Source organism: Platalea leucorodia (genome assembly GCF_965183815.1).
Source record: "Platalea leucorodia genome assembly, chromosome: 16".
NCBI classification, from domain to species: domain Eukaryota; kingdom Metazoa; phylum Chordata; class Aves; order Pelecaniformes; family Threskiornithidae; genus Platalea; species Platalea leucorodia.
Window position 1 is genome coordinate 11052209 of NC_138838.1, and position 27153 is coordinate 11079361.

The 27153-nt window shown below is 37.4% G+C and overlaps 2 protein-coding genes across 6 annotated transcripts in view; one reads left to right on the forward strand and one right to left on the reverse strand.

The window, feature by feature from the left end:
• NF1 (neurofibromin 1) overlaps positions 1–27153 on the reverse strand; it is a 110419-nt gene that overhangs the window by 8056 nt on the left and 75210 nt on the right. For 4 of the 5 annotated variants that reach the window (XM_082328207.1, XM_082328206.1, XM_082328202.1 and 1 more), the window contains 21 exons: positions 20368–20800; positions 19787–20127; positions 18857–19059; positions 17614–17807; positions 15917–16057; positions 15407–15686; positions 14020–14234; positions 13749–13810; positions 13507–13621; positions 12722–12823; positions 11625–11765; positions 11130–11256; positions 10494–10625; positions 9806–9941; positions 8813–8970; positions 7775–7897; positions 6939–7066; positions 6116–6216; positions 4886–5028; positions 4004–4050; positions 2967–3183 (listed from right to left, as the gene is read on the reverse strand). In XM_082328207.1, coding sequence (XP_082184333.1) covers positions 2967–3183; positions 4004–4050; positions 4886–5028; positions 6116–6216; positions 6939–7066; positions 7775–7897; positions 8813–8970; positions 9806–9941; positions 10494–10625; positions 11130–11256; positions 11625–11765; positions 12722–12823; positions 13507–13621; positions 13749–13810; positions 14020–14234; positions 15407–15686; positions 15917–16057; positions 17614–17807; positions 18857–19059; positions 19787–20127; positions 20368–20800 — 3539 coding nt within the window. Of the gene's footprint in view, positions 1–2966; positions 3184–4003; positions 4051–4885; positions 5029–6115; positions 6217–6938; positions 7067–7774; positions 7898–8812; positions 8971–9805; positions 9942–10493; positions 10626–11129; positions 11257–11624; positions 11766–12721; positions 12824–13506; positions 13622–13748; positions 13811–14019; positions 14235–15406; positions 15687–15916; positions 16058–17613; positions 17808–18856; positions 19060–19786; positions 20128–20367; positions 20801–27153 lie in introns of those variants that run through there. The other variant, XR_014229922.1, reaches the window with a different exon arrangement.
• Positions 22037–25661, forward strand: EVI2A (ecotropic viral integration site 2A). Its single transcript, XM_082328156.1, has 2 exons — positions 22037–22207; positions 24385–25661. Exons 1-2 carry the CDS (start codon positions 22098–22100, stop codon positions 25169–25171), a joined length of 897 nt encoding a protein of 298 aa, XP_082184282.1. The 5' UTR covers positions 22037–22097; the 3' UTR covers positions 25172–25661.

A 27153-nucleotide genomic window follows, 5' to 3' on the forward strand; every position in this document is an offset into this window, starting at 1 on the left:
CCTCGCTCTTGTCTCTACAGCGTAAACGTGCACAGCAATGACAACGCCATCACACACCACCAGGCACAGCTAAGGAGAATGCAAAATCCATGTATGCAGCTAGGGAGCTGGATAAGGTGCCAGAAGACTAATTACATTTTTAATACAATTAAACAGCTTAAAAAGCAAAGCATGCTTTATGCAAAGTTGCACTGGTTAACACACCAGTTTAAACTAGTGAAATTGTATGTTGATTAAAGCGGAGCAATGTAATAAACGTGCGATGAAGGAGCAAAATGAAGTGACCTGGGCCACAGTTTGAGAAAGCTGGAGATCCCCTGATCAAACCCCAAGTCTTTGTATTCAAATTGCTAGAATAAAGCGGGAAACACCTATAAAGGACGATTCTTTATAAAGATGCCTTCAGCCTGGTTACACAAAAAGGGAACCATTGGTAACCTCCTGATACTAATCGTCTTCGCCTTCCTATCGGTCTTTTAAAATTTAATTTCCAAGCAAACCACGCACAGAGTGTCATAAATGCATGATTACAGGCTCACTAGCATCCTCAATCATGTACCCAGCTCACTAGCTCCTAACTCCATTTGTGGGGATGGGCTCTCAACCAGCGTCTGATAAAAGCCATCTGTTTGCAGAACACTTGAAAGAAACTTTTGAAGAGCTGGATTAATTCCTTCCTCTTAGCTAAGAAAGGAAGAAGGAATAGAAAGTGAGGCATAAGGAAGGAAGACGTTTACACAGCAAAACGCTTTTTTCGCTAGTAGAGGGCCTAATCCTGCATCATCACTTCATCCTTGCAAAAAGAACTGCTGGAGTTGCTACCAATTCTACATTCTCAATGGAAAGATGCTGCCCATAACGTATTTATTTTCACACTGACAGCAAGGCCTCCTTTTTTTTCCCCTTTAATTTTATCCTTCTCCCTGTTCTAATATTACAGGTCGTTCTTAGCTGTATGTTAAATAAGAAAGTTTCTGGGGAACCACTTTCCTTTTCCATAATCTTGGTTGTTATCTGTACCTGCACTCTGTTAGGAATTTTTATACGGCAATATTTCTATACACAGGATGAACTGCATGACAGTATAGTGCAGTGGCTGCGTTATATATTCACACCGTATAATGGACATTGTAAGATGTTAAGTAAAACAGCAGTCTCTAAAACTTCCTCAAACTCGACTTTTACCCATTCTTATTACTCAAATCAAATGGGATTCCAGGGTGGCACCAGGGAGTCCCTTCCAGGCCGAGGCTCTTTTACTTGTTCTTGGGCAGGAATGCAGAACAAGGGAACAACGGCAGCAAGTGTCTCTTGCAGGCTAAGACGTGCTATTAACGAAGCGGCAGAGAAAGAGGTAACAACTGGGGAAAATATGCTTCACACTTTCTCTCCTCACTTGGGATAACATTATTTAATGTAATAAATCATCTTGAATTGGCAGGAAACTGGAAAGCAAATCCTGTTTTGAGGCTATTTAGACTGACGGGCATCTTAAAATATTAATTCTAGAACACAGCATCAGCGTATCAAGAAGGTGATCTCCCCAAATGTAAACAATTTAAGTTGGCTTCTCATACTGGCAAAAAGCAAGTTGTAATCACTTTTCACTGCATGAAATAAAAAGAAATAAATCACTATTCCCAAATTATTCAAACACAGAGCACTGTGTTACCTCTGCTGCACCTCTGCACATGCCTCACCTCTGCAATACTCATCATAGTCAACAAAAAACATGCATAGCATCTGTGAGCAAACTGATAATCTGGAAGACCAGATTTCTTGCATAGAGCTAAGCACAACTAAGTACAGCTTATTTCAGGGCTAGCAGAAACCAGTAAACAACAGGAGAGTAAAAAAAAAAACAAAAAAAACAACAAAAAAAACCCCAAACCAACACAAAACCCAAACCACCTCTGTAAATATTACACCTAAATTCAAGTAGTTTCTAGCCTTCCATCAAGGTTAGAAACAAAGCAGAAATAAAAGGTTGATTGACTTCAGTGTTCAGAACTGCAATAGTTAAATCAACATTTAAGAAATATCACACGGTATAATTTTTATGACAAAGAAGAGTAAAGAATTTCCTCAATATACGAGACACTAATCCAAAATCACTTCAGGAAGAGTCTTCATGCAGATTTCTTTGACAGAAATTCCATTTTCTTCCTATATTTAATTTCCTCTAGCTTATGCTTCATCTGCTATACTGAATAATTTTTACTCTCTTTTTTCATTTTTCACCCTGAAAGCCTATGCTGTTAAATTTAACCTCTGCGTCTCCCTGTAATTCCCCTCTCCCCAAGCCAGACGGATTTTAGTGTTTTTATCCATTTAACACCTTTCATGACTGTTCTTTTCTGGAACGCCTTCAGTTTACCATCAGCGTATTTCTGGCAATACAATAGTCTGAACTGACCCAGTGTCCCATACGTATCTCCGTGAATACTTTTTTTCTTCAAGGGAGAGCATGACCTCGGTACGATGCTGCCTGTATGAGCACTGCCCTTAAATCATGCCGTCAACTGAAACTGAGTCAGCCCAGACGCACTTCTCCACGGCACAGTTCTGGATTATTTTTCCTAGTATGTGCTACCTCGTAGTGCCCAGACAGGTATTATTCTCCTTGCAAATTACCATGATTATATACTTATATTTATTAGTTTTCAAGGCTCTACTGCTGCATATATTCCATATTAAGATGCAGCTGTTAATTGTTCTGATGTACTTAATGCTATTTTCTTCATGTATAATGGCTTGGAAGACAGCTTTTGTGCTGGACAAAATCCAACATCTGAAATACCAGTGTAATAGCTTAGTAAACAGTTTAATATTCATTTGACTCAAGAATGCAATGATATTTGATGCATAAAAACATCCGAAGAGACAACGAGATGGAGTGCTTAGCTACAAAACCAGTAAATTCAATAAATTTCCCTTACCTATGTAGTACCAGAACAGCTACTGACCTGGGGAGTGCTGGGAAGTTGCGAGCGAGGTCATGGAATTGGAAAGGTTAAGGTTAGCAGTAATGCTAAGCTGGCTCTGCACTGCGGGAGGATACGGAGACGTGGGTGTCAGGAGAGATTCTTCACTGGTTTCCTCATCAATTCCAGGCAAATACGTGTCAATCAAGGCATCAAGAAACTTCACTATGAGCTCAGCATAGTCTGGGATTTGTGTTTGCTGTGGGTGATGGGGGGAAAAAAAAAAAAAAAAGGATTGGTTCTTTTCTTCTTACTTTTCTGTCAATATGAGCTTTGCCCCAGAACTCACTCTAATAGCACACTGGTTTTGCCTGAAAATTTTAAAATGCATTTGATGTAAGTATCTGTAAAAACTAATTTGTGGTCTTTTCCAGATTAATCTAAAGGCACACATTAAAGACATTTGTAGGTGTAATTTCAGTAGTGCGTGGAAGCACAAAGTCAGAAAAGAGGGGTGGTTTCATTCACGAGGGGAACTGCCACAGACAGCCGAACCTAACGTGTTATTAAAAGCACTGCCTCTGCCCCCAGAGCCCAACACCCAGAACGCTGCCTACTCTGCTCATCTAGTTCTTGCTACGATGACTAGAGGGAACAAATGGCAGTACAGATGGTCAGTGCTCGATGTATTTGTTCTGTTGTAACATAAAATTTATCCTTACGGAATTATCATTCTTATCAAATTAATCCCTTACACTGTAAGACACACGTAATAAACTTTCTGAACGATACTGCACGTCCAAGGCCCCTTAGTGAACCTGGGAGCAGTAAAAAGGTGCATTTACACACCTGACTGCTTTTACCCAACTTTGGTAATTTGACCTTACTGAGTCTGTCAAAATATCCGACGCAGGCTCGAAAACTGTTTTAGCTATAGAAGTGAGCCTTATATTACTAACTTGCTCATACAAATTCTGTGACTTGTCATTTACCTGCATCTTTCCTGGAGCACCAACGTGCTTTACGCAGAAAATGAAGGCAAAACACTCATGAACTTACAGATAGCGTACTGTTCTTACCTTCGAAAATGGGCCAGCAAACCTCCATAACCCATTAAATCCAAAACCTACAACAACAAATTGAATGTTACCACAAAAACACAGTTCTGGATTGACAGAAAACAACTAGAAAGTACACATAGTGCATCACTTGGATTTACTTAGGCATGGAACTGAAATATTTCGATTTGGAGATGCAATACTAAATGTTGTCCAAACCATGTATAAAATAAAATTATGGCATTTTAATTTGTATATGAATTACATCAGCTGTACAAACCTCGAAGTCTCAGAACTGTCAAGAAATTCTTAATGGTACTTTAAAAGATAAATTTAGCAGGTAAATACCCATCTCATTTAAAAAACTATGTCAACATTTAAGTTTTTCTCAACTGTCGTCTGCTTCTTATGGATCTTCCTGGAAAGTTTTTGATTAAGGACCATAAAAAAATATTTAGGTTTTAAGTGTTCAAGTGTGACATGAAAGTGAGCTTGGGCACTGAAAACCAAACATTACTTATTACATAATTAAATCAACCCTTAACTTACAAGGTTAACTTAAACCTCATCATTTATCACCATCATTCATGCTTTGTATTTCTTTAAATTGGTTAGTGGAAACAGGATACTGAGTTTCAACTTCTTTTTACTCATGTAGATGGTGTAATACTTTTAATATCTGGTGCGCAACTGCAGCAAGAAGTTTTAATATTCATGTCATCAGGGTTGTTTTTTTTTTTTAATATGCAAACTCTTATTTTTACTAGGATATATGAAGTTGGAGAGATGCCACACAGGACTGACATACTATTCTATTAGGGTTGCAATAATTCTGAAACGTTTTCAGTAGTAAATATAACTTAAAATAGAGCAGTTTTTAAAAAAAAACGGAAAAATATTTACTCTGTAGGTAAGAAGTTTGGTATTGGGGTGGAGACTCTTCATGGTAGACAACACTCTGAACAATCCCATGAATTGGATTCAACAAATTTGGATCCTGGCACAGCGATAAAAGGGTATTGATCTTGGAATCCAATAAATTATGCCTGAAGAAAAGAGAAGTGGCTTATTTTTTGTTCATTAAATAAAATAGTTCTGCAGTTCTCAGCTGACTTTAGCAAACAGCAGTTAAGGTGGGATTTTCAAAATCTCAGTTCCTATATATGTTCAGTGAGGACTCTTACGATGTGTAACACTTTCAAAAAATTGTACTAACAATACAGACCATTAAAGCATCTACCCAGCACTTTAAATTGCAAATATTTAAATTCTTTTCAACCAAAAAATTATTCACTGGATTTGTGTACATGTCAGAGCTGGAATTTCAAAGCAGTCTTTTAAACTTGTCTCATATGAACTCCCTTGCAGAACTCATCTGTGGCTTGGCTTTAATACAAATGCCAGTTACTTACAATTGCGGTTTCAATAGTTCACAGAACTTGTCCGTACTTTGACCACTACTTTATAAAGCCAGAAAAAGGTAGCATTATTTCTGAATCATGCAGAGGTCAGTTTTGAAAGTCTGCTCACGTTAATTTCTGATAGCTGGGTTTCCCTTACAGATACTGACTCCAGCGAATACTACTTTTAAATGATATTTAAAGAAATACACCCATAAAGTATCTCGAGCTATGCTTTAAATCAGTTTAGATATGCACTTGGGGTACTAATTAAAAAACCTGAGTCTGACTGGGGTGAAAATAATACTTAAGAGACAGCAGATATTGACTCGTATAGAAAGCTACATGAACATACTGAAACGTAATTTGGTTCTCTGCAGCATCAAATCAGCGATGAAGCCATGCTAAGTCACTGGACAGCACGGATGCTGAAAGCTTCTGGAAGAAGCCGATGGCTGCACAGACAGGCTCCCTAGCAACGGCGCCACAGAGCTCTCCCACGCTCTGCCAACCTGCCTGAAAAGCTGACGCTGAAGAGTGCTTTTGAGGACCATCTGTAGCAGCGGTATCTGAGGTTGCCTATTCTCAAATTGCTATGGGCATTTGTCTCAACAGGCCATGGACAGACTGCACCTAGTCACCTACCAATGGGTAAGTATCTCACACATGCTCGCCCTGGTCCAGAGACCTTTTAAAGGACAGAGTTGTCATACACCGAGTTTTAGATACTTACACAACAGGAAAGACCTTTGGGAAGACAACACTGGCTTCTGCTAAATACTCATACAGAATCCGCTGGTCAAACTCATCAGTAGTGTACTTCACTAATGTTGCCTGTCATAACAAAAAGGATTAAATTAGCATGCTTCTGATTTAATTTGAGTAGTTACGGGCTTTTGTTGTTGTTGTAGTTTTAAGGTTCTAAGATTTCTGAATAGCAGAAAGCAGCATTACAAAAGATTAATTTATGTCCTCTCTGGACAGGGAATCGAGTTATTTTATGTGTATGTGGGAAGCAATAAACCCAGTTGGCAATAGCTTCTATTTTGGCAAAAAATTTAGCTAGGCAGTTTTTGACAAAAGTGGGCAACTGTGTCTTTCAACAATTGTATCAGGAATGGTAACTGTATTGGTACATCTGAAGAAAGCATTATCATACTGTACCTATATTACTAGTTAATCATTTTTAAAATGAATTATGCTGGGATTCCAACAATTTTCACTTCTTAACTTTTTAAGTATAATATATTAATATCCTTTTATTACATAAAATTAGTTTGTGATAAAAATCTGCTAGGAAAAAGGGACAATTGTTGGACGTGTTCTACAAAACAATACAGAATAATGAAAATTCAGTATTTGCTCTCAAAGAAATACTTTTCTAAAAGTGATTCCTAGAAAGTTTGAAGAATGGCAACAGAAGAATAGACTTGCAATCAGAATCACAGTGATTCTGATCCATATGAATTCAGAAACGCTGCAAGGAACATGTATGCTTCTTTGGAAGATGAAAGAGTATCAGAAAATAATAGACAATACACAGAAAGAAGGCTTACAAGAACTGTAAGCAGCAGTGCTTGAATTTTTGGGTCAGTCAGAACTTCTTCATCTAGGAGGACATTTGACTCAGAAACAGAAACTTTTCGAAGATGTGGGTGTTGCTGCGGTGATATTCTCTGGGTTTCTGCCGGGTAAAAAAGAGCAACTCATCCAAAGCAAGATAAACCCAAACCAAAACAGAATTAGCTCTTGCACAACAAATTCAGTCGTATGCAAACTTCAGAGTTCACCAGCCTTTTCATAAAGTATAAAAGCAACAGCTACGCTGTAATACTTAGCAGCGCTAGACCATTACATGGGATGTATTATCAAATGGTAAACAATAACCCCAATTTCCTATTCAGTGAAATACAGGCCCAGGGGTGGTAAGTACCATATTCAGGGTCAGGCAGCAGACTGACATCAGATACAACAGAAGAACCCTGGTCTTGCATTGCAATTGGGGATGGGGGCACAGGAAGCAGATGTGGGAGAAGATGAAGAGAGGCATTCTAGGCATTAGGTCATGTTCCATCTCCTGCAGAAATTTGCAGCTAGGACTTATTGACTTATAACAAGCCAAAATTTTATTTATTTCATTTCACTCCTGTATGCAGTACTTCATAGCTGCCCCTTATTCTGCACCTGCAAACTGAGCAACTCTGATTCAAACCTCAGTTGCCAGTGATATGGAAGGCTGTACTCTCCAGAAGCCACTGTTAAGAAAGATATGTCTCCCTTACCTTGTAGTAACCTAGGCAAATAAACATTGAATTTAGAAATAATCCTTTGTATATATATACAAAGCATTTATAATTAGTATTATTCTTAAAATGTTAGTCCTGTTTCTCACCCATTTCATAATCATTTTCGGCTACTCTCCTCATTTTGGGAGGCGTTGTGATTCCAGATTCCATGTCTTGCCTTTTAGGAGCCTTTGTGTCCGATATCAAATGGTCAAAACTTTTCCTTGTACCTAAAAACAATTTATCAGGCAATTAAAAACATTAAACCTAAATCCATATTCTAACTATTTCTGATTTTCTGGCCAAGCTACTCTCCTATCTACAACGTATTGATAGGAATCTGGGGACATTTTCACCATTTTCAGGGATGGTAGAGAAAATACGATCACACCATGCCGCTCTCCATCACAGTTTCCAAAATGCTTCACAATACATATGAGGAAAGCATGCAATTTACTCAAATATGTAAGCTGTGGGCATGCTATGGTTTCCTGGTCAACACGTCACATCGAATAAACATGCCAAAATGTGATTACTGAAAAGGAAGCAGTAATAGGATTGTAATGAAAGAAATGCCCCTCTCCTTCCATATATACCGTATAACGTAAAAGGGTAACCACAAGTTATGCAAAGCAACTCATCTTGTTTCTCTGATATTAAGACTTTGCTTGTAAACATGATGCACTGAGAAGCCATGAATAAAAATCAGATTGCTTCCAAAACATTTAAAATGTTTTGGGACCATCTCTTCTAGCATAAGAGAAGAGTAGTCAATATACTAGCTAAGCTAAGGTATTCAGCTTCTTGGTTTTGTTGAAAGAGGGCTGGTGGCAGAAAATTGGCACTATGACTCTTTAGCATGTAGAATATCTTTGTTCTCCCTCCCCTTTTTTTCTTTTTTCTCCACTTCAACATGCACATTTTGAGTGTCCTTCTTGCTTCCCCCCCTTCGTGATCAAAAGAACTGAGTTAGTCCTCTTTAACTGTACAGCGTTCTCTAATGTGTATTTTGTAGAAACTGCATATATTCCTCTGAATCAGGAATAAGCACTTAAGAGTCAGAATAAATACAAGAATAATTTTTGTCCAGTAACACTTCCTGAGGTATTCTGTAGACAAATTAGCAAATTAGTTATCTTAATAACCTAGAAGCTTTTTAGTGTTCGCTTGTGAAGGCTGCCCCATATCCAAACTCATGGATTTTCGTGTTCGAGGGCTTATCTGTCCCACTGTCGGGTAACTGGCAGCCAGATGTCTGTCTGACCCCTTTGGTGATGACCATGGTTGATTTTCCTTTAGTGTCCTGAAAGTGCAGAGAAATTAAATTAAGAAAATCTTTAAAACTGTGCACATTTAGGCATAATTTTTTCAACTAGCCAAACTATCCTTTATTCAACCCATCTTTCCTAAGAGGTTACTCTCCCAAAAATACAAATTAAGAAACAGTAATTACTTTGCTTGCAAAAATGTCTGAGCTAATGATAACTAACAATCTGATATGAATGTAATGATCCAGAGATAAAAAATAAAGCAATGAAAAGAACACAAGCAAATCAGCCTATGAGGCAAGATGAAAGATATTTAATAATCAGCTACTACATACTGGATGCTAAAAAGAGAGATACTGAGTGAAGGGCTCCCCATTGAGAGAAACTTGCTCTCTGTGTCACTTTAGGTTGATTTCTTAGCTTATCTCTGTGGCTGCTTATAGACAGGCTATAAGGTGTCAAGATTTTTCAATGACAAGGACCAAGTTGATTACTTAGTACGTGCCTTGAAGCTCTTAGAAGAACAAACTAAACTTTCTTCTAAAATGTAAATGAAAAGAGGTGAAATTAGGTCTTGTAGAAAGAGGTTAGCAAAGAGTTTAAGAACCTCCAAAGCAGTTAAGCTCTGAAATAGCCTTACAGATCTCAAAATTAAATGTATAGGAATTTGATACCCAAATTTCCCTGTGACTCTTGATCACAGGATCACCGTATAAGTAGCATATTGGTCTGGAACCAATAACAGAACATTAACTTAGCTTCATGAACGTGGGTTTCAGTTTTCAATATACCACAGGTTACCTTTAGATAATTACTAAAGTAAACAGACATCGAAATTTGGATAACTTATCTAAAAGTTAGACAACCAACCTATAGCTAGTGTCACTGTGATGTATGGGATATGTATCCATAGGAACATTTTCCATTGAAACGTCTGTCAACAAGAGAGACTTCCTATGTTTTAGGCTGCAGCGACTTCGAACTTCCTCAGATACTGTCAGCAAAGCTAAAAATTCAAAGAAAGCTAACATAAGTTTTCCACAGTAGGAACACATTGAAGATTGTAAGCAATATTCCATCAGTTTTTTGTTTTTTTTTTTTTTTTTTTTTTTTTTTTTACTTAGTATAAAGACGACCATTACGATGTAATTACACCTTACTGAAATGTACAGATTAAAAGTAGGTCATTTAAAAAGAATTATATTCCCCATCCAGTTACAATTACATGATTTAAACATTTGCCCTCATGTGGTCACAATTTCTATTTCTAGACCACCAGAAGTTTGAATGTTCTAAGGCACACACTTAAACCAAGAAACCTTCAGCCTCCCTGAAGTATTTTCAGTTGCACAGTGGGCCCCACGCTGGCAAGCCTTCAGTCCACAGAAAGCTTTAATTGATGTACCCCAGCCTAGCCCAGACTCTTGTCCATCTCCAGTTACAAGTTTTCTTTACGTTGGTACAATTTTATCAACCTAAACCCACAAGAATTCCCACAATAATCCATTCCTTTTCAGTTAGCACAAATTTAAAAGAATGTTTGTTTGCTTAATTTTACCTGCTAGATAAGCCACACTCTGCGTGTTCACCTCAAACTTGTCACAGTTCCTATGTTTGTTAACCAGAGCTAGTAGTGTATGTAAAATCCTTACTGTTCTTGCTACAGTGGTAGGAGAAGGATGCCTGTACCCTAAGAAATGAGGTTAAGAAACGAAATATTGTATTTAATTTTAATACATATTTATGAAGCATTAATATTTTGAAAATATTTATAAATATTTTTCAGCATGTTCTCAGGAGACTTCGTGTAAAGGGTAAGGAAACACAATGCTAACAGAAATTGCACACTCAAGACTAATTTTTTTCTGTCCCTCCCCCCCAAAATCCCATCATTTCAAATGTCTGTGCATATATTATATCTATTATCTCACAAATCAATCTTCTAAAAGAAACAGTGAGCCTGAGCACAGGCAAACACACAGAGAAAGACAGCATTCTTGGAGGAAGTATTAAAGAACATGTCTATGGGAAACCTGGAAAAGTCCTTTAGTCAAAGAACATTTAATTCTATATCTATTCTGTGATCCAAGTTACTTAAAAACCACCACCCATTTTTTCCCCTTTATCTTTGGAGTTGTTTTTATTTCTGAATTAAGAGTGTTCATCTAAAATGAAGAACAATATGTATTCTTACCTTTCAGGAGGTGTCCCACTAGTGCGAAGTTAAAGTTGGAGTTGAAATTTAGCCCAACAAAATGATCCATCTGCTTGCAGTGCCATTCGAGTGGCCTCCTGATCTCCATGAACACCTCTTCTGGGCTCTGACCCAGCAAAAATACAATACAGGAGCACCTCATCAAAAGTTACTCAACATATCACAAGTTGTTGGTTTTTTTAAGAAGTGACAAAACAGTAATTTTAAGAGCTTACGTGACAATAGCAAACATAGTCTTCATTAGAACACATCTATACATTTCTGTTCCAGCTTAGAACAGAATAATAACAGCTTCATCTCTACATCTTAGTTTTACTGTTGACATTAAGCAAGTGAAACAATTTCTAACGCTGATTTCAGTTTTAGTTGCTTAACTACTGTCCCTGAACACAAGGAATTTTTTTTTTCTTTTTTAACAGATCTAACTACTTACATAAACTAAGGGTTAGTCACAGCTGATTGCTAAGAGCTTACCTTATCATTGAATACTCGAAGGCTATCCAAGGTATGCAGATTCTGTTCAAGTAGTGCTGTACCTGCCGAGTACAAGTTCACTTCATCTAGCTGCAGTACTGCCATAGCTACCCAAAAGAGGGCCTTGTGCATAGGAGAGTCCTAGAAGGAAAAAGAAAAAGCTACGATTTCACTTTCAAGTCAGTTTTTGTAAGTCAAAGCCAAATCAGACTGACACAAGATTTTGTGGATGCATTACTGTCCTTCCTGCAGCAGATGCTGTCCTCAACCACATCCATCAATATAGATGTACCTAGGAACCTGCAGTCTTAATGCAATTCATGGGCGAACAGTAGAAAGCAAATGAATTTCAAGCCTTTCACCGCCCCTGAAGCCATTCCTTCTCTCTTATATTCCTTCCCTTGCTCACAAAAATGTCAGACGCGTATTGCCTTACACCAGACTGAACAGAAACGTGTCTTTTGTTATCAATTTGAGAGCACACGTTGAAAATGGATTGCAATTCTGCAATTCTGCACACAGAACTGGCCAGGCAATTTCTTCTCCAAATCAAAGAAGCATGCAGGAAGAATTCGCATTCAATAGACTCTGGGTCTCTTAAGCAGCAGATTTTTCTAGGAACAAGTTTTATTTACAGTAATGCTCTTCATTAACAGAATCCCCATTGGTATGCTGATCAAATATCGAACATGGAAGTAACATGCTACCTTAATGGCAAATCAGATGAGGCTAGCATTTATTACAAGCCGTGACCTGAAAAGCATGAATTAGCAATCAAACATACGAAAGCCAAGACCAAAAATCTTTTGGAAAGAATTAAGACAGCCTGTAGCACGGTCTTTGCCTTATTGCTACGGCCCAGTTTGATGAAGCAGAACAGTACATTCTAAAGCATTTTTAAAGCCTTTGCACAGGTCCCACATACAAACATCTGTGACATATTTCCCATATGCAGTACTTTCGAGCATGAGTCACAGCAGTGAAGAGTGAACTTCAGATACCACAACACTTAGTTATATTTTTGAGATTATACCCGTAACTACAATTTTCATTTACAAAATATGTTCTCTGTTTACTCTAAAAATCCAGTTGTCTACCTTATTAAGAAGAGGCTGCAGCTTGGTGAGTGCTATAACTGTAGCTTCGATGAGAACTTGGCTATTGTAATTATCAGGGCCTTTTAAACAGCTCTCAAGTCCCTGTTTGTAGGAAAAAGAGAATAATTAAAAACCAACCATAATTAGATTTTGCTTTGTAAAAAGAAGATCAAAGCTCTAAACAATAATTGTTGCTCTCAGTTAGTTTACAAAGCTTGAGCTCATTTTAAACCAATTCTTGAGGACTTTTACAAATGGAGATTTACACAGAAGTGATATATGTATTGCTGAAAGCAATTGCGCAATGCGTATTAAAAAAGTAAGGGTGGAGGACAGGGTGCAAGAATTAGAGAATCTTTTACAATTCAGATGCTGTTCAACTGAAGTTTATGTCCATAGAACTCTAATAAAAAGCTTAAAGGAAACATTTAGCACACTGTTTACTTGCTCTGGAACACAACCTTCTTTAGAAGATAAGGAATGTCGTTACCAAGCTAGGCAGTCCGTTTCAAAGTTTTCTTATACGAATGCCCTGCTCTTTATTGTATCTACTTATAACACATTAGATTATTAACTTCCTTTAAAAAAAAAGGAAGTTGTGAATCATGTGCAGGCAGCTAAATGCCTTAACAGAAAATTTCGCATTTATTTAAATACTGACTTCTGGATCAATCTCAGTGTCTTAGACTTTAAACTCAATACTGAAAACTACTGTTACTCTAGAAGTCGCAGCACTGATGAAACTTACTGCCACCAAATCAATTGAAGGTATATGGGTCTATTACCTTGCTAAGAATTCGGATTATTTGTTTTATTTGTCCATGAGACACACGTTTACTTATACAGCCAAAGACAACAAGTGCTCTTGGCTGCAGGGACGGGTTATATTGGAATGCAAACCTGTGAAGAAACAAGAGTACACTATGTTAAACAAATATACAACAAATAGGCTGTATAACGAGAAGCTGAGAATTCTCAATATACTACACAGGCAGGCAGGGGTTATGTTTTGAGATCTATGACATACTTTTGAGCTAGTTCAGTCCACTGGTCCAGCCACTTGCACGTTGGAATATCCCTCATACAAGCCTAAAAAAAATTACATTGTTTGAATACATGTAACATTAAGAAAATGTATTTTTAAAATTCAGAATGCGCAGTTATTTTAGTTCTCAGAAGTCAGCTGCTTAACTGTTTATTACCACATCACAGGAGGTACATCTCACTACACTGCTTGCCTGCAGAAAGTGTCAGCAGTGCCATTTTCCCTTTGGGATAATTTGTTTTGAAGCACATACCTCCATGATCTCCAGCAAAGCTTCAGTAACAGTTTCCAACGAAGTCAGTGCAAAAGTCTCCCTTTCATAGGAACCAGGTGAAAACGACCTGTCTCGATAGCTGGATCGGAATGCTATGACTGCGGCTGATTTCACTTTGCTGATTCCAAACAGCAAATAAAATTTGGGCAGAGAGAACTCAGTCAAGCTCAGCCTTAAAACTTGCTTGGTCTCCTCTGTTGAAAAATTTTTACATATTAAATTTAAACCACTGAAATCCACTCCATCTTTTCAACACTCTTAGGCTCACCCTCCCATGAATACAAAAGGAGATAATCATCCTATATGTCACTTTGCACATTCCAGTACTGTTTTCTTTGCTACTTCTCCCAGAATACGCCACAAGAACTGTGGTCTGTTGCACAGACTGTTGAAACCAGTCACCAGGAAGATGTATTCTAAAAACAGGTAGAAAGAAATTTGTTTAAAGATGTCGTTCTGTGAGACTTTTCCTCACATGGGTTCAGAAAATGGAAACCTGCGGAGTTCCTGCTTTGAAATACCAACAGTACTGTAAGTTCAAACTGCAATCAAATTCTGCTTTTGGCTCTGGCACTAAAATGAAGAAAGCCACTTAAATCAGAAGAAAATGACAGCCCTGCTACTAGCACTGAATATTTTTACAATTCTGAACTTTCATGTCATTTCAGTGTACTTTAAATTCATTGTTTAAACAGGAAGGCTTGCCTTTCTCTCTGTGCGTTGAAGCAAAGCTTTTCTTTATACATATATATGTATCTGTGTGTGTATTCACACATTCGCTCTGTCGATATAGATATAAAATGAGCTTTCAGATACTTAAAAAAATGGACAAGATTATATAAACTTCTAATTTTTTTCTGCATAAAATCTAGCCTGGTTTTATACTGTATTTCTGTGGTAAGAAGTGACACCTACATATTTGCTAATACCAATTATTTTAGGACTGCTAAAATACAGCAGTATGCAAAATACCTGTTTTAACAGTATAGTTTCACAATTCCCTTATGTAATTGATATTTTTGTTACCACATTATGCAACCATTCAAAAGATGCACATCAGCCAGTTTTAGCACAGACGTATTTTCTCCTTTCTCTGCATTACAGGAACTTACTGGTACTTTCTTCTCTTTTTCTAAAACCTATTATACAAACAATTTACATTATGCACCTGCTCTAAAACAGATAGTCATTTTTTAATTCCGTGCTCATTTGTTGTAGATCATATTCTCATTCCCATTTGTATGCAAGCTGAATTACAACACAGTATTTTCAAACTCTCAGAACAGTTTGAAGAAAGACAACTCAAATATTTCTTAAACCAACTAAGGAGCAATCAGCTTAATTGAAAATCTGAACAAAAACTTACCACTAAAGTGAAGCTGTGAACAAGTGCAAAGAGAATGAATGATGTTGATGACGAGACCATGAGTGGAAGCTCTGAGAGAAAGGGGACCAGTAGCCACCAATAAAGTAACCACATGAAAGAGGTAGGGGAGATGTGCTGCCACATCTAGAGAATTGTTAAAGGAGAGCATCAGCATGTAGCGTGCTAGAATAGCAATATCATCCCACATCAGGTGCTGTTCCAGTGTAGGAGTTGGAGACAGACAAGTCTTGTCGATTATTTTACACATCCTTCCAATCACCTGAAAAGAGAGCAACCATTTTGTTTCACTCAAACAAAGAGCGCAGCTCAAAATTTCAGTAAAAAAACATTACAATTTAACATTGGAATTATTCTATTGCTTGGAACCTATTTTATCATGTTTTTTGCATTATTGCCTGTACTGAGTTATCAGAAAGCATCTCAGTGGCACATTATTATACAAGTTGAAATTATTATATAAAAGGAAATTAAGGCAAAGAGGGAACTCACTTTGCTTGAAACCAATTTCACATTTCCAGAAGCAAGCGCTACAGCTGTGTCTGCCATAACCTCAGCTTTTATGGATCCTAAGCCCCCTGTGGCACTAGTTTTGATGAAACTGTCCAGCACTACATCAAGGAGATCTGTTATCTGTTAGAGAAAAAAAAATTCTTTTTTATCAGTCAGATTAACTTTATTTTTCCACTGCAACCCACCTTTTAAATAAGCAATCATTCATTTTTTTTTTCTAGTTGAAGATGCATAACTACCGTAAATTGAAGCATCAGTTTTCGTGATTTGTTATTCTTTTGGAAAAAAGTCTAATGTAAATATTAGAAGTATAAAGATTAATTCGATCAGGTTTTATTCCAGATCAAAGTGCTTCAGAACTGCGGAGAAATTATAATTTAGTTTGTATTATTTTTATTTTTCCATTTTAAAGTATAACTATTCATAAAATGCTGAACCTAGTAAGAAGAAACTGGATTTGAAGTGGGGCAAAAAACATACTTCCAAGAAAATAAGCAAGATTTCGTCTGTCAAAGATTTTGCTTAGCGCACTAGCCACACGTGAATACAGCTACAAGTAAAACAAGTTTCTTCTCATGTACAAAAAAAAACCAAACCCACATTTAATATAGGCAGGTAAGAATAAAATCTGTCCAAGTGCACAGAGAACTCTAAAAGTAACACACAGGCTAAGATTAATGCTATTTCTGTATTGGTTCAAATTCAGCTCTCATTATATTATGAAAATTGGTTGAAATTCTGGGTCAACTAAGTCAATACTAAAGTTTCCACTGGCTGCTGTGGAATACTTAATCTTTTAATTTTGTGTTGTCCATATTTACCTGTTAACAGACTTTCATACTGGACTCAAATTGCTCTCAATGTGATTTAAGCTTTCAAAATACATTGGGTTTTTTTTTTTTTTTGTTTGTGTTTGGTTTTGGCCAATTGGAGCAAGCAAGAAAATGCACTCATACATCCATTTGACAGTTCTCCCGCATTCTCCAAGAGTGGCTTTGTGATGCTGGGCTGCATCAGTTTGGATGACAGTTAAAAAAAAATAAAAATAGTTTAACAACGAGGAAGTTGATACAAAGCTTGTGAGCAAGCCTGGTCACAGCGAGTAAAGCTGGGCTCGCTTGTCTAGACACCTCCTTCATGAACGGCATAGATGACGTCAGCTTTATTTTTTTCATTTTCTTTGCTTTGCGGGGAGGATGATGACAGAATTTGACTAAGTGTTAAGCTAAGGACCAACAAGAGGATCGCTATTCTGTTAATTGTAATCAAAATGTGCCTGTTTCAAAAGTGCAAACAAAATAAGAGTTCTTTCAATGCCACGTGCCTAATACATCTCTGAACGCTAGTACCTTGTCCTTCCCATTCAGCACCCGTACATTCAGGGGTTTGAAATGAAATAATTACTAGTAATTGAAATAATTACTACTAATACCAAAGACTTTCAATTTTCAATTCTCAGTGGGGGCCAGCAACACATTCCTAGAAGCCAGAGTTCATTAATGATTTTATGAAGTATTTTATAGAATGGAAACTTCAGAAGAACTTGCATACTACTCTTCAAGCAGCTAATATATTCAGGTCATGTCAAGATCCATTTTATCTTTCTGCATTAAAGTGGTTAAAAACCCTATAATCTGCTTATAAACAAATTGCAATAAATTATGCAGAATTTGTACCTGTCCAAGACTTCCCCATATCTTAGCTTGAATGGAAGGATACATCTGTTTTTCATTTATTGTCATTGTTATAAGCTTATCAAGAATAGCAGTGACTCGCTGGCGCTTAGCATCATCATTGTGTTTACAGAATCGGACCAGATTGGACAGCCAGGGAGTCATATACTCCAGACAAAGATGTTTCAGTTCAATACCTGAAATAAAAATTCACTTTGTAACACAGAATCAGCACTGGTCTCTATTTATAAGTAAATAGTTATTTGTGAGCACTTTTCCTTTCAGCTTTATCGTCTAAAACAATTACTATCAGAGCTGAGCAAATAATACTGGGCAAACAGACAGATTTCAAAAAGAAACATACTCTGATAATGACATCCAAGAAATGTCTGTAGGAATCTGGCAAGGAGATGTTGACATTTTAATATCTTATTAAGAGATATGACAAAGATGTGTACACTTAGTATTAGGCGGGACTACTTAAGATAATTTCTTTTTAATCTTGAAAATGTGTTCTAAACAGCTTTCAACAGTAAAGTCAGAGCTGTATTATGCCTGGATAAAAAGGATGACAAAAGTAGTGCAACAGAACCAGATTTACAATCAAGAGATATAATCAGTCTGAAAAGATTAATTTTGATATGACTAAAGAAGCCTGTAACTCTTCTGTGTATGTATATTCTAGAGGTCAAACTTTCACTATCGTGGACGTCGAATTTTGATTTTTGTTCTGCAATATTCTCTATTTCTGGTGAATTAATAACAGCCTGACAGAGATCTATCCAAAGTACTCGCTGTACAAAACTATCAACAGTGGTATGAAACAAATAATTTGTATTGTGATCTCTCTGAATGAACTTAATCCTCTAAACAAATGAGATGTCTAGTAAAACTTGTTTTACCATTAATTTCAAAGTTGAAAAGGCAGTTGCCTTTTTTATTTTTAAATCTACTTCATGAGAAAGGAAAGGGCACATTCAAGTGTGAAAAGTAATGTTTTTGCTCCAACAGATGCCATTCCAGTTTGTGAAACCGCCTGGCTTCAGCGTATTACACAACTTGACTATTAAGAAACAGGTATAAATGGATAATCTTGAGAACAGCTAAAACGGCTCTAAGAAGCATTTGCAATTTAAACTTACTGTGACTTAGTAACAGGAGGAAGCTTAATTGACTAAGCTAGATAGCTACCAACTTAAATCTTTTCAAATTCACGGTTAGCATTAAGGATACTAGTGTTACTTACTAGATTTGCTAAATCCAGAAATACACTCTTCCAAGAACTCTAAGGTAAGGTGTGGTTCATTAGCTGCAAGAGTCTTACTAATAGATACAATAAATAGCGTGTTGTTGGCAGGAATACACAGACCTGAAGTTTCCAGTAACTGGCCCTCAATCTTTAAATTAAAGGTACAGGTTAAGGCACATAGAAGATTATAGGCAGCAGACCTGTAACAAAGCAAGCAACGTGACTTGTAGTAGTTTTCTTGTACATTTTAAAATATACGCATTACACCAAGGCATCACAGTAGTACTACTGACATTTTAAAAATCAAATCAATACTGCTATATAAGAGATTACATTTAAATCCTGAACTTTTTCCCTGCACCAGTTAACATTCAGAGACAACAACATTTGCCTCGGAGAAATGAAAGAAATTACTTCTCCACTTAAAAAGTATGCTTGAGGGACTTTGTACTGGACTTCTCAGAGCGACTTTCAGTTCCAGGAAATTCTAAATATTTCCAGGTGCACCTGAGCTGCTGGGAGAGAGACCGCCCAGGGCCCCAGGGGCTGCCGCTGCGCCAGAACCCGGTCCGAGGCAGTGCCTTCTGCCGAGATCCGAGCGCCTGCTCTAAGAGGTACAGCTCCCAGGCCATTCAACGAGAAGCTCAACACCATGAAAATCAAATGTGCCTAATAAACATACATTGCATATATTTCTCCTTATAAAGAGAAATTAAGCTTCCTATATGCCTTCAGTTACCCTGACAGTATGTATGCCTTTCTTCACCTATAGAAAACGCAATCTTTCTTTATATTAAAAACTACATTTTATTGAGGTGTGGTGAAAGAAAAATTGTTTTATTCAAAAGAGATTTGCTAACACTAAGAAAACCTTGGAAAGAATTCACATTTTTGACCAAAGTTGATATTAATTTAAAAGATCTGTACCGCAAACTGGGGTCTGAGCTTCCCAGGTTGAGCAGCGCTATGTTCAGTAGTGTTCCAGGGACATCCTTAGGACGAATTTTAGTATGCTGTGGGATGGAGTCTGGTTGTGACAGCTCCCACCGTGTCCGTATATGAATGATGGACCTAACGATGGCTTCACACTCCTGATGCATGAAGGTGAGTGGTGTGCCTTGGTTGGCAATGGTTAAGGTAAACTGGTTCTCATCAACAAGACATATTTCCTCAATTTCGGAGGCATAGTATATATCATTTAAAAACACTGTTTGTCCCAGGACTCTTGTTCGTTCTGCTGACGTCACCTGCACAGCTGTTGACCCAACCTTAGAAAGAGGATAGAAAAATGGTTCAGCACCTACCGTTAACAATAAAAAGAGAGAAAAGTCTGACACTTCTGATTTTATAAAGATAAATGCATGACATTTTATACTTCCTAAAGAGGCATACTAATAAGTTGTGATTTCTCCTCAAGACAGGCTAGGAGAATTAAGAGACAGCAAAACTGTATTCAAAACCTTATGAAAATATAACAATTCACTAGGAAGAGCGTTGAAAGGACTTACTTTAATAGAAACTTTGGTGTCTTTATGAGCCAGTTTGAGAGCATTGTGAAACACTTTCAAGTCCTCCTCCAAAGCCAAGGTAGCCGCTGGGAGTTTCTGCTGGTCGTGTTCAATGTGCTCTGCCAGTTTCCCTGGAGAGTCTATGAAAATAAGCCTTTTGCTTCCTTTCAAACCTGTCAAGAGCCTTTCATGGTATTTGGTGTATTCTCTGACCCAAGAGTTACAGTTATAAATAAAAACTGCTGAGACATTTTCATAAGCAAAGCCTGGAAAAACTACAAACCATTTAGAAAGAAAGTCTGTTTTAAAGCGATTACTGGGGCCAGCATGCGTGAGGTCCACTACAATTTCATATGGCTTTGCATAGTATGGCTTCAGAGTTAGCAGTACATGGTATATCAGTAAATCTCCGTTGATCTGACCAGTCTTGAATCTGGAAGAAAACAAGACAGACATTGTTGGGTTTGCTTTTTAGATCCACGTTACAAACATTTGAGTGGTGTATTACACGTACTACTACTACACTAAACCAGACTGATCTTTCACATAGTTCTAAGAATACCGTCAGTCCAAAGCAATGACACTGGACTGGCAGCTACAGCCTAAAGGTATCTGTTACTATTCTGTCATGGCTCACACTCCAAACAAGCTTAGTGCCCAGTATGATGAAGCCTGACTTGGGATTTAACTCAACTTCATTTTGAAGTGCCGCGCAACCTACCGCAGCCAGGAGCCTCCAGACAGACAGGAGGTTTATTCACAAAGCGGAATAATACAATCCATGCTGGAGAGCAACAGCACATCAATTGGATCAGAACTGGATGACATGAAAAGAGCTCAGAGTTTCTTTAAAAATAAAAGTAAAGTGTAAGTCCCTCAAACTAACTTTTCAACATCTCTAGAGATCCAAATTGTATCTACTTTTATACTTGGAAAAATACATTTATTTCAGAAGTCGTAACTAAGACTAATTAAGCCTCCACATACCAACTTTTCCAAAAGGTCTCAAACTCATTTCATTTGCTATATACTGCAGCACACTCTTAACGCTTGGTGGACCATTTCTAAGAATGGTCAGCCCTCTGAGTAGTACAGAGGATTTGTCTAGAAAATAACTCTTTCCAGAAAAACACTCAGGTAATATATAAATATTAAGAACCTTTTTTCCTCGTTTAATCATTTTCTGAATTTTATGAGACTGGGCAGCACATCTGCCTAAACCAAGTCTCCGAAGATAGCATAGCAGACAAAATTCTACTAGATTAATTAAAAATCAAACTCAACAGTAGGTCGTGAACATCTAAAGTACTTTTAAATACCTATCTCTGTTTCAAGCCAACATTAACTCAACTCTTTCCAGGCAAACCAACAGGCTACGGAAAGAGCTAATACATACTGTCAGCACGTATGTAGTTTTGAGTGTATTGGGACACTGCTGTTGATAACATTTGAGGTAGACCACCTGAGTGTAGGATAACTGAGAAGATAAATTTCATGAACGTAGAATATTTCTCCACCGAAGATACTTCCCCCATGTTACTTCCTGTTGTTCTGAGAGCTAATTTGGGCAAGTCGGTGTTTTTCCCCCTCTAACATGTCATGGTATAGTTGTTACAAAAAGGAAGTGTGTCATCTCTGTGGTTTTAGTTCTCCACTTAGAGTAAACGACGTATAATTTCAGTTACAGATTTGCTTAAAAAATACCAGCATAGTCTAAATCTACGTGCTTTATGTTAATGGTTGTTTGCAACCTAAGAGCAAATATATGCACAAAGAAATTTTATTGTGAAAGGACTAAGTATCTGAAACACCGATTTTCTTTTGACTGCATCTTGTCAAGGTAAGTACACATTTTCCTTCTCCTATCCTAAGTTCCACTTCAAAGTTTCTTAGATTTTGTAGAAAGTTATATGCAAAAGTATTTTTAAAGAAGTTCAAGTAATTAAAAAATAGTAATCTGTAAAAATATTATCTCCAACTGAATTAAGGAAGCCAATATAACTGTATTTCTAGTAATGTTAAAGGTTATTCATAATCAGACTCCAAAGAATTAACAGTGACAGTCGCTACTTAGCTCTGTTGTTCCTATCTATTGCAGATCTTATTGTGTACTGATAGAAGACCCTATCAATACCTAGGCACAAAGGGTTGAACTAAAAAGATGAAACCAGCTCTTTAATGATCAGTTCCTTTGCTCTCATGATTTTCAGTGAAGCCCTTAACAACATTAGTTTGTTTATTTTTAAGAAAAGCACATCTGGTCTAGAATGCTACAATTAACACTGGACTTATTGTATTCTTGGAGGGAGCAGGCAGAAAGAGAGTTGCAAGTCTCCGACAGTAACATTAAATGTTGGAATATATCTGTACCGGCAAACATGTCTCAGTTCTGCATGACATGCAGAAACATTATGTGAAATGTTGTTTTGTTTCCAAAAAAAAAAAGGCTTTGCTGGTTTTGCTTTTTTTCCTTTTTAAAGTTTGCTACAAGGCATCTTCCAGGCAGTCTTTACCATATAAAGATAAAAATTCTACCTGAGCCGTAGTTGATTGCTAACATGGTTTCTAGTTCAAACTTAACAATAAGGATTCGTCTCAGAATGGAGTCTAATTTCATGTTACGGGTGAACTGCAAAGTCAAAGATACATATATCTTTTGCTGCTCCTTTGTCATTTAAGGAGAGACACCCATAGTTTGTTCCCTGCTTACATACCAGGCATATCACTTCTTTCATTCTCCTGGAGGACTTCAGCAATACGAAGGGCTGCCGTTTGGATTTTGCAAGATAGGCAAGTTCACCCCTCTGCTTTTTGGGAGTGAATGTATTAACTTCTTTGGTAGGCATGCTAACTTTTGACTATGATAAAAGTAAACATTGTTGGAATATTACCTAATCTGACAAAGATACAGATATGCTTTGTTACCTTTAAAGTAATAGCTTCAAAACCAAATGTATTTATAAAAATAGCACTGTTATTTTGGCTATTCTGTATAGTATTTATATTTGAACCAAATGTAGTCTGTAACATTCCAAGGAAACATTTTGTTCTGTAATAGAGACAGGTGAGAGACATTGGCTTGGTTAATAAGCCTTAAAATCTGAATGTGTCTCACACACGCAAACTGGATGAAGCAACAGCAGTGAAGTGGTTCACTGCTCGTCCGACTTGTCACTATTATTTTGAGGTTATTATCTTAGTATCAGACCGACCTAAAGATCAGTTTCCTGCCTTCCAGACAAATTCAACAGGTACAAATTTGAATACTACACAAATGTGAAACAGAACATGCTAATGGCAATATCATTTGCATAATTATCTCAAGCGTTTTAAAGAAAATGCCACAATCTGCAGCATGTTTGTGACAAAAATTTGAGAAGTACATTTGTGATAAATAGCCTTTTGTACAATAAAGCAGAAAAATTAGTGAACAAAAATTTTCCTGGGCATTTATGAAATACTCCAGACAGCTGTGCTAAGAAACATAAACAATTAAAATGAGCTATTGCTGTCACTTACAGGAACATTTTAGATTAAAGTTTTTCACTTGACAGTCTTTACAAGCATGGTTACATTTCCCACATTCAGGGGAATACAGGAAAGTAAGAAGCAGTGATCTGTAAACTTTACATGGGTTTCTCCTTTCACTGTGTAAAAGCAGAAGCGGTGAACCTAAAGTTGTAATATGGCCAGCTTTAAAGAGGAGGAACTACCACAGAGTCTGCCTCCGCATCACTGAGTAGTTAGTAGGAAACACCTTCCTTTCTCTCTTTGCTCCATCTTCTTTTTTAATCTTCATATATTTTCTATAAACCTCAAACTGTCAGAAGTTCGAGACAACCTATTCTTTCAGAATTCCAAGTACTTGAACTCTTCCTCCTACATCCACTAAAAATGAGGTCAAGTTACATTTTTTTTCCATCAAAAAGCTGCTGCCTAGTATTCCCCAAGAAGTCTGATTCAAACCTCTAAGAACTAGCATTTGCTAAACTAATACCATGATTTGTACTTTCGCAGGTGTCTAAATAGGAAGATGAAGACAAAGAGACATAGTAAACCATACTTCGCCTTCCCTGTGGTGATAATCTCTTCTTTATGTTTGCAAACAAGTGCAAACCATACCGATTATCCTAGGGTCATAAATGAAACCTGGAATCATATCAGCCAAAACCAAAGTGGAAGCCAGAACATAACAGAAGCCAATACAAATTCTCCCCTAAGCATCACTTTCAACAGCAAAACGACTACTTTTGAAATGCAGACAAGTACCCTGCAAGCCTTATCTTCAACAACGGCCCAAAATTCAACATCTTCCCCCGCCAGAAGTGCTGTTTCTGCCACTGGAGGACCAAGGAATACCAGCAAACCCAAGAGCACAATGACAAAAGAAACGTGTGAAGACAGTAAGTCTCTTATACTGATTTGCTTCATTATAATAGCAGTACTTGTGCTTATCTGCACCTTCTTATGTCTGTCGACAGTCATAATAGCAAACAGAATGTCATATCTCAAAAAAACTAAGCAAAGAAAACAAAAACGTTGGCCCAGGAGCAATGGTGATATTCTGGCGGCTAACAGTTTATGGCCAACTGCAGCAGGAACATGGCAGAGGATGCCTAAGGAGACATCTGGAACCGACTTGATAATGCAAGACTTAATATCAGGGAGAGATGCTGCGATCCAAAGGAAAATGGAAGATGAAACTCCTGAGAAACTCACTAAGGAAACAGATAACGAACAGGAAAACAAAGAAGCATCAAAGTCACACAAACCCATTTTAACCAATTTTGTAGTTGAGATTTAATTCATATTCAGGTAAAAACTCATCTTTTGCCTTTTTTACATCATTAATACAAGGCAAAAACTTAGCTTTCAAGAAACAACATGAATTTTAACACAGGAAAGCTAAATTCAGATCTTACGAGTTTTTCCTTTTGTGACAGTGGGAATGCTGTAGCAACTCATGGAAGGGAATAAGATTGTACTAAATAGCTTTCTGTAAATAGTGTCAAGACTGGTTTTACTCCTTTGACCAGAAATTGTGGTGATAGGAGCTGAACAGGATAAAGCAAAAGAACAGAAGTCTGCCCATTCTCAATGATCATTACGGGGAAAAAAAAAGGAAAGGACTGTCAGTCTAATAAATATACCATACCATAAGGTGCTACGCAGGTATAGCCAAGTTGCTTTTTAAAGAAAACCGTAATTCAGTCACAATGTTGATGCAATTACTGAATCAGGAACTACTCCCTCTCAAAATACCCTTTCAGGTTTTTCCATCAAGAACTTCTTAACCAGCTTAATTGCTTTTAAACCAGATTGAGATTTGAATCGTATTTATTGTGTTTCGACTTTGTGTATGAATATATGAAGTTTGTATTATATGTTAGAATATGAGAACTGTTTCAATTTGTTATCTCCAATAAACTAGCAACATCAGTGGTTAAATAACTTGACATATGTGATACTATTTCTCTAAGTCAAAATATGACAAAAAATATTAAACAAGGCATTTTGGAATATTATATTCCTATAACATTTGCTGAAGGTCAGTAAAGGTCTTCTCTGACAACTAGCTGTGATTTCTTGCATCACAGAAATACACGCCACTTTGTCCTAATACAGCCAGTTAGAACATGCCAAAAATTGCTTCAAAACCACAACTTTTAGTTTCTTTATTCTCATAGAGACCTGATTTTCCCATATTTCTGGGGAGATGTCTGTGCCTGGTCTCCCTACAGCAGAGCTTTGTTATTTTAAGGAAACATGAGAATCTATTCACAGGCTACTTCTTGGGTTAAAGAAGATCTGTTGCACCATGGTTACCAGTGCTAAAACTGCGTAACGACAAAGCTCTAAACATCCTGTGCATCTGTAATAAACATTTTTGACACAAGAGATGGTTGTATGAGCTTGAGAGAATCAGGACGTAAGACTGAATCCCCAATTCACCTTCCACTACATCACCCACAAACTTACCTGAAAGGGCAGGTGAAGAAGCAGCAGCGAAGCAAGATGACAGTACCATGCAAGCCAAGAGACTGCAAAATTGCAAAAAAATGCAACTACCTGTGTCAAAGGTGGTTTGTGTAGTAAGGAAGATAAAGTTGGAAGGAGTTTGCAGGCTTGGCCCAGAACTGGGAGTCATGAGAAAGCAAGTTCGTCGGAGATGGGGGAAAAAAAAAAAAAAACCAAACCAACCAAAACCCACAACTACAGGGCAAAATCCAATGAATCTGCCATAACCCACATATTCAGACCTCAGAGCTCAAAGGGAGGAGGCACAACACAACACACAATTAGAATGGGACGACAGGGGATTATGTCAGGCATTTCTAAAACACGGGGAGAAAGGCCAGAAGCATAAGGGCAAACTGTGACAGGTCGGCGGTGACAACCCAGTACTCAGAGGAGATGAACCGAGAACATCTCACATTGGTGACAGAAAGAGAGCTGAAGGGCAGGGTTGGGGGATGCTGCATTGCAGTTACCTTCTCCTTCCCCAAAATGACCATGAGCACATGAGGCAACAGCAGAGGCTGTGCAAGCACTAAAAAAAGAATCCGAGATAGCAAACGTTGGAATCTAACCCGGTGTAAAACTGCTCGCAGCTAGGAAGGTAACAGAACTAAAACAGGAGAATGAATCTGTAAGAGAGTTAGCCAGCCTGCATACAGGAACACAGTAAGTTTTTAGCAGGCAGCAGATTAAAGGGATAAACCAGCAGTGTCATGAAAAAAGCAAGCAAAAAAGGAAAAAAACCCCACAATCATATCAGTGGAAGGA

Bases quoted from the DNA above. Each gene is read 5' to 3' on its own strand.
- EVI2A (XM_082328156.1), top strand. From the start codon at position 22,098: ATGTTAATGGTTGTTTGCAACCTAAGAGCAAATATATGCACAAAGAAA. The intron at 22,208-24,384 runs GTAAGTACACAT...GTACTTTCGCAG, and splicing joins TTTGACTGCATCTTGTCAAG to GTGTCTAAATAGGAAGATGA.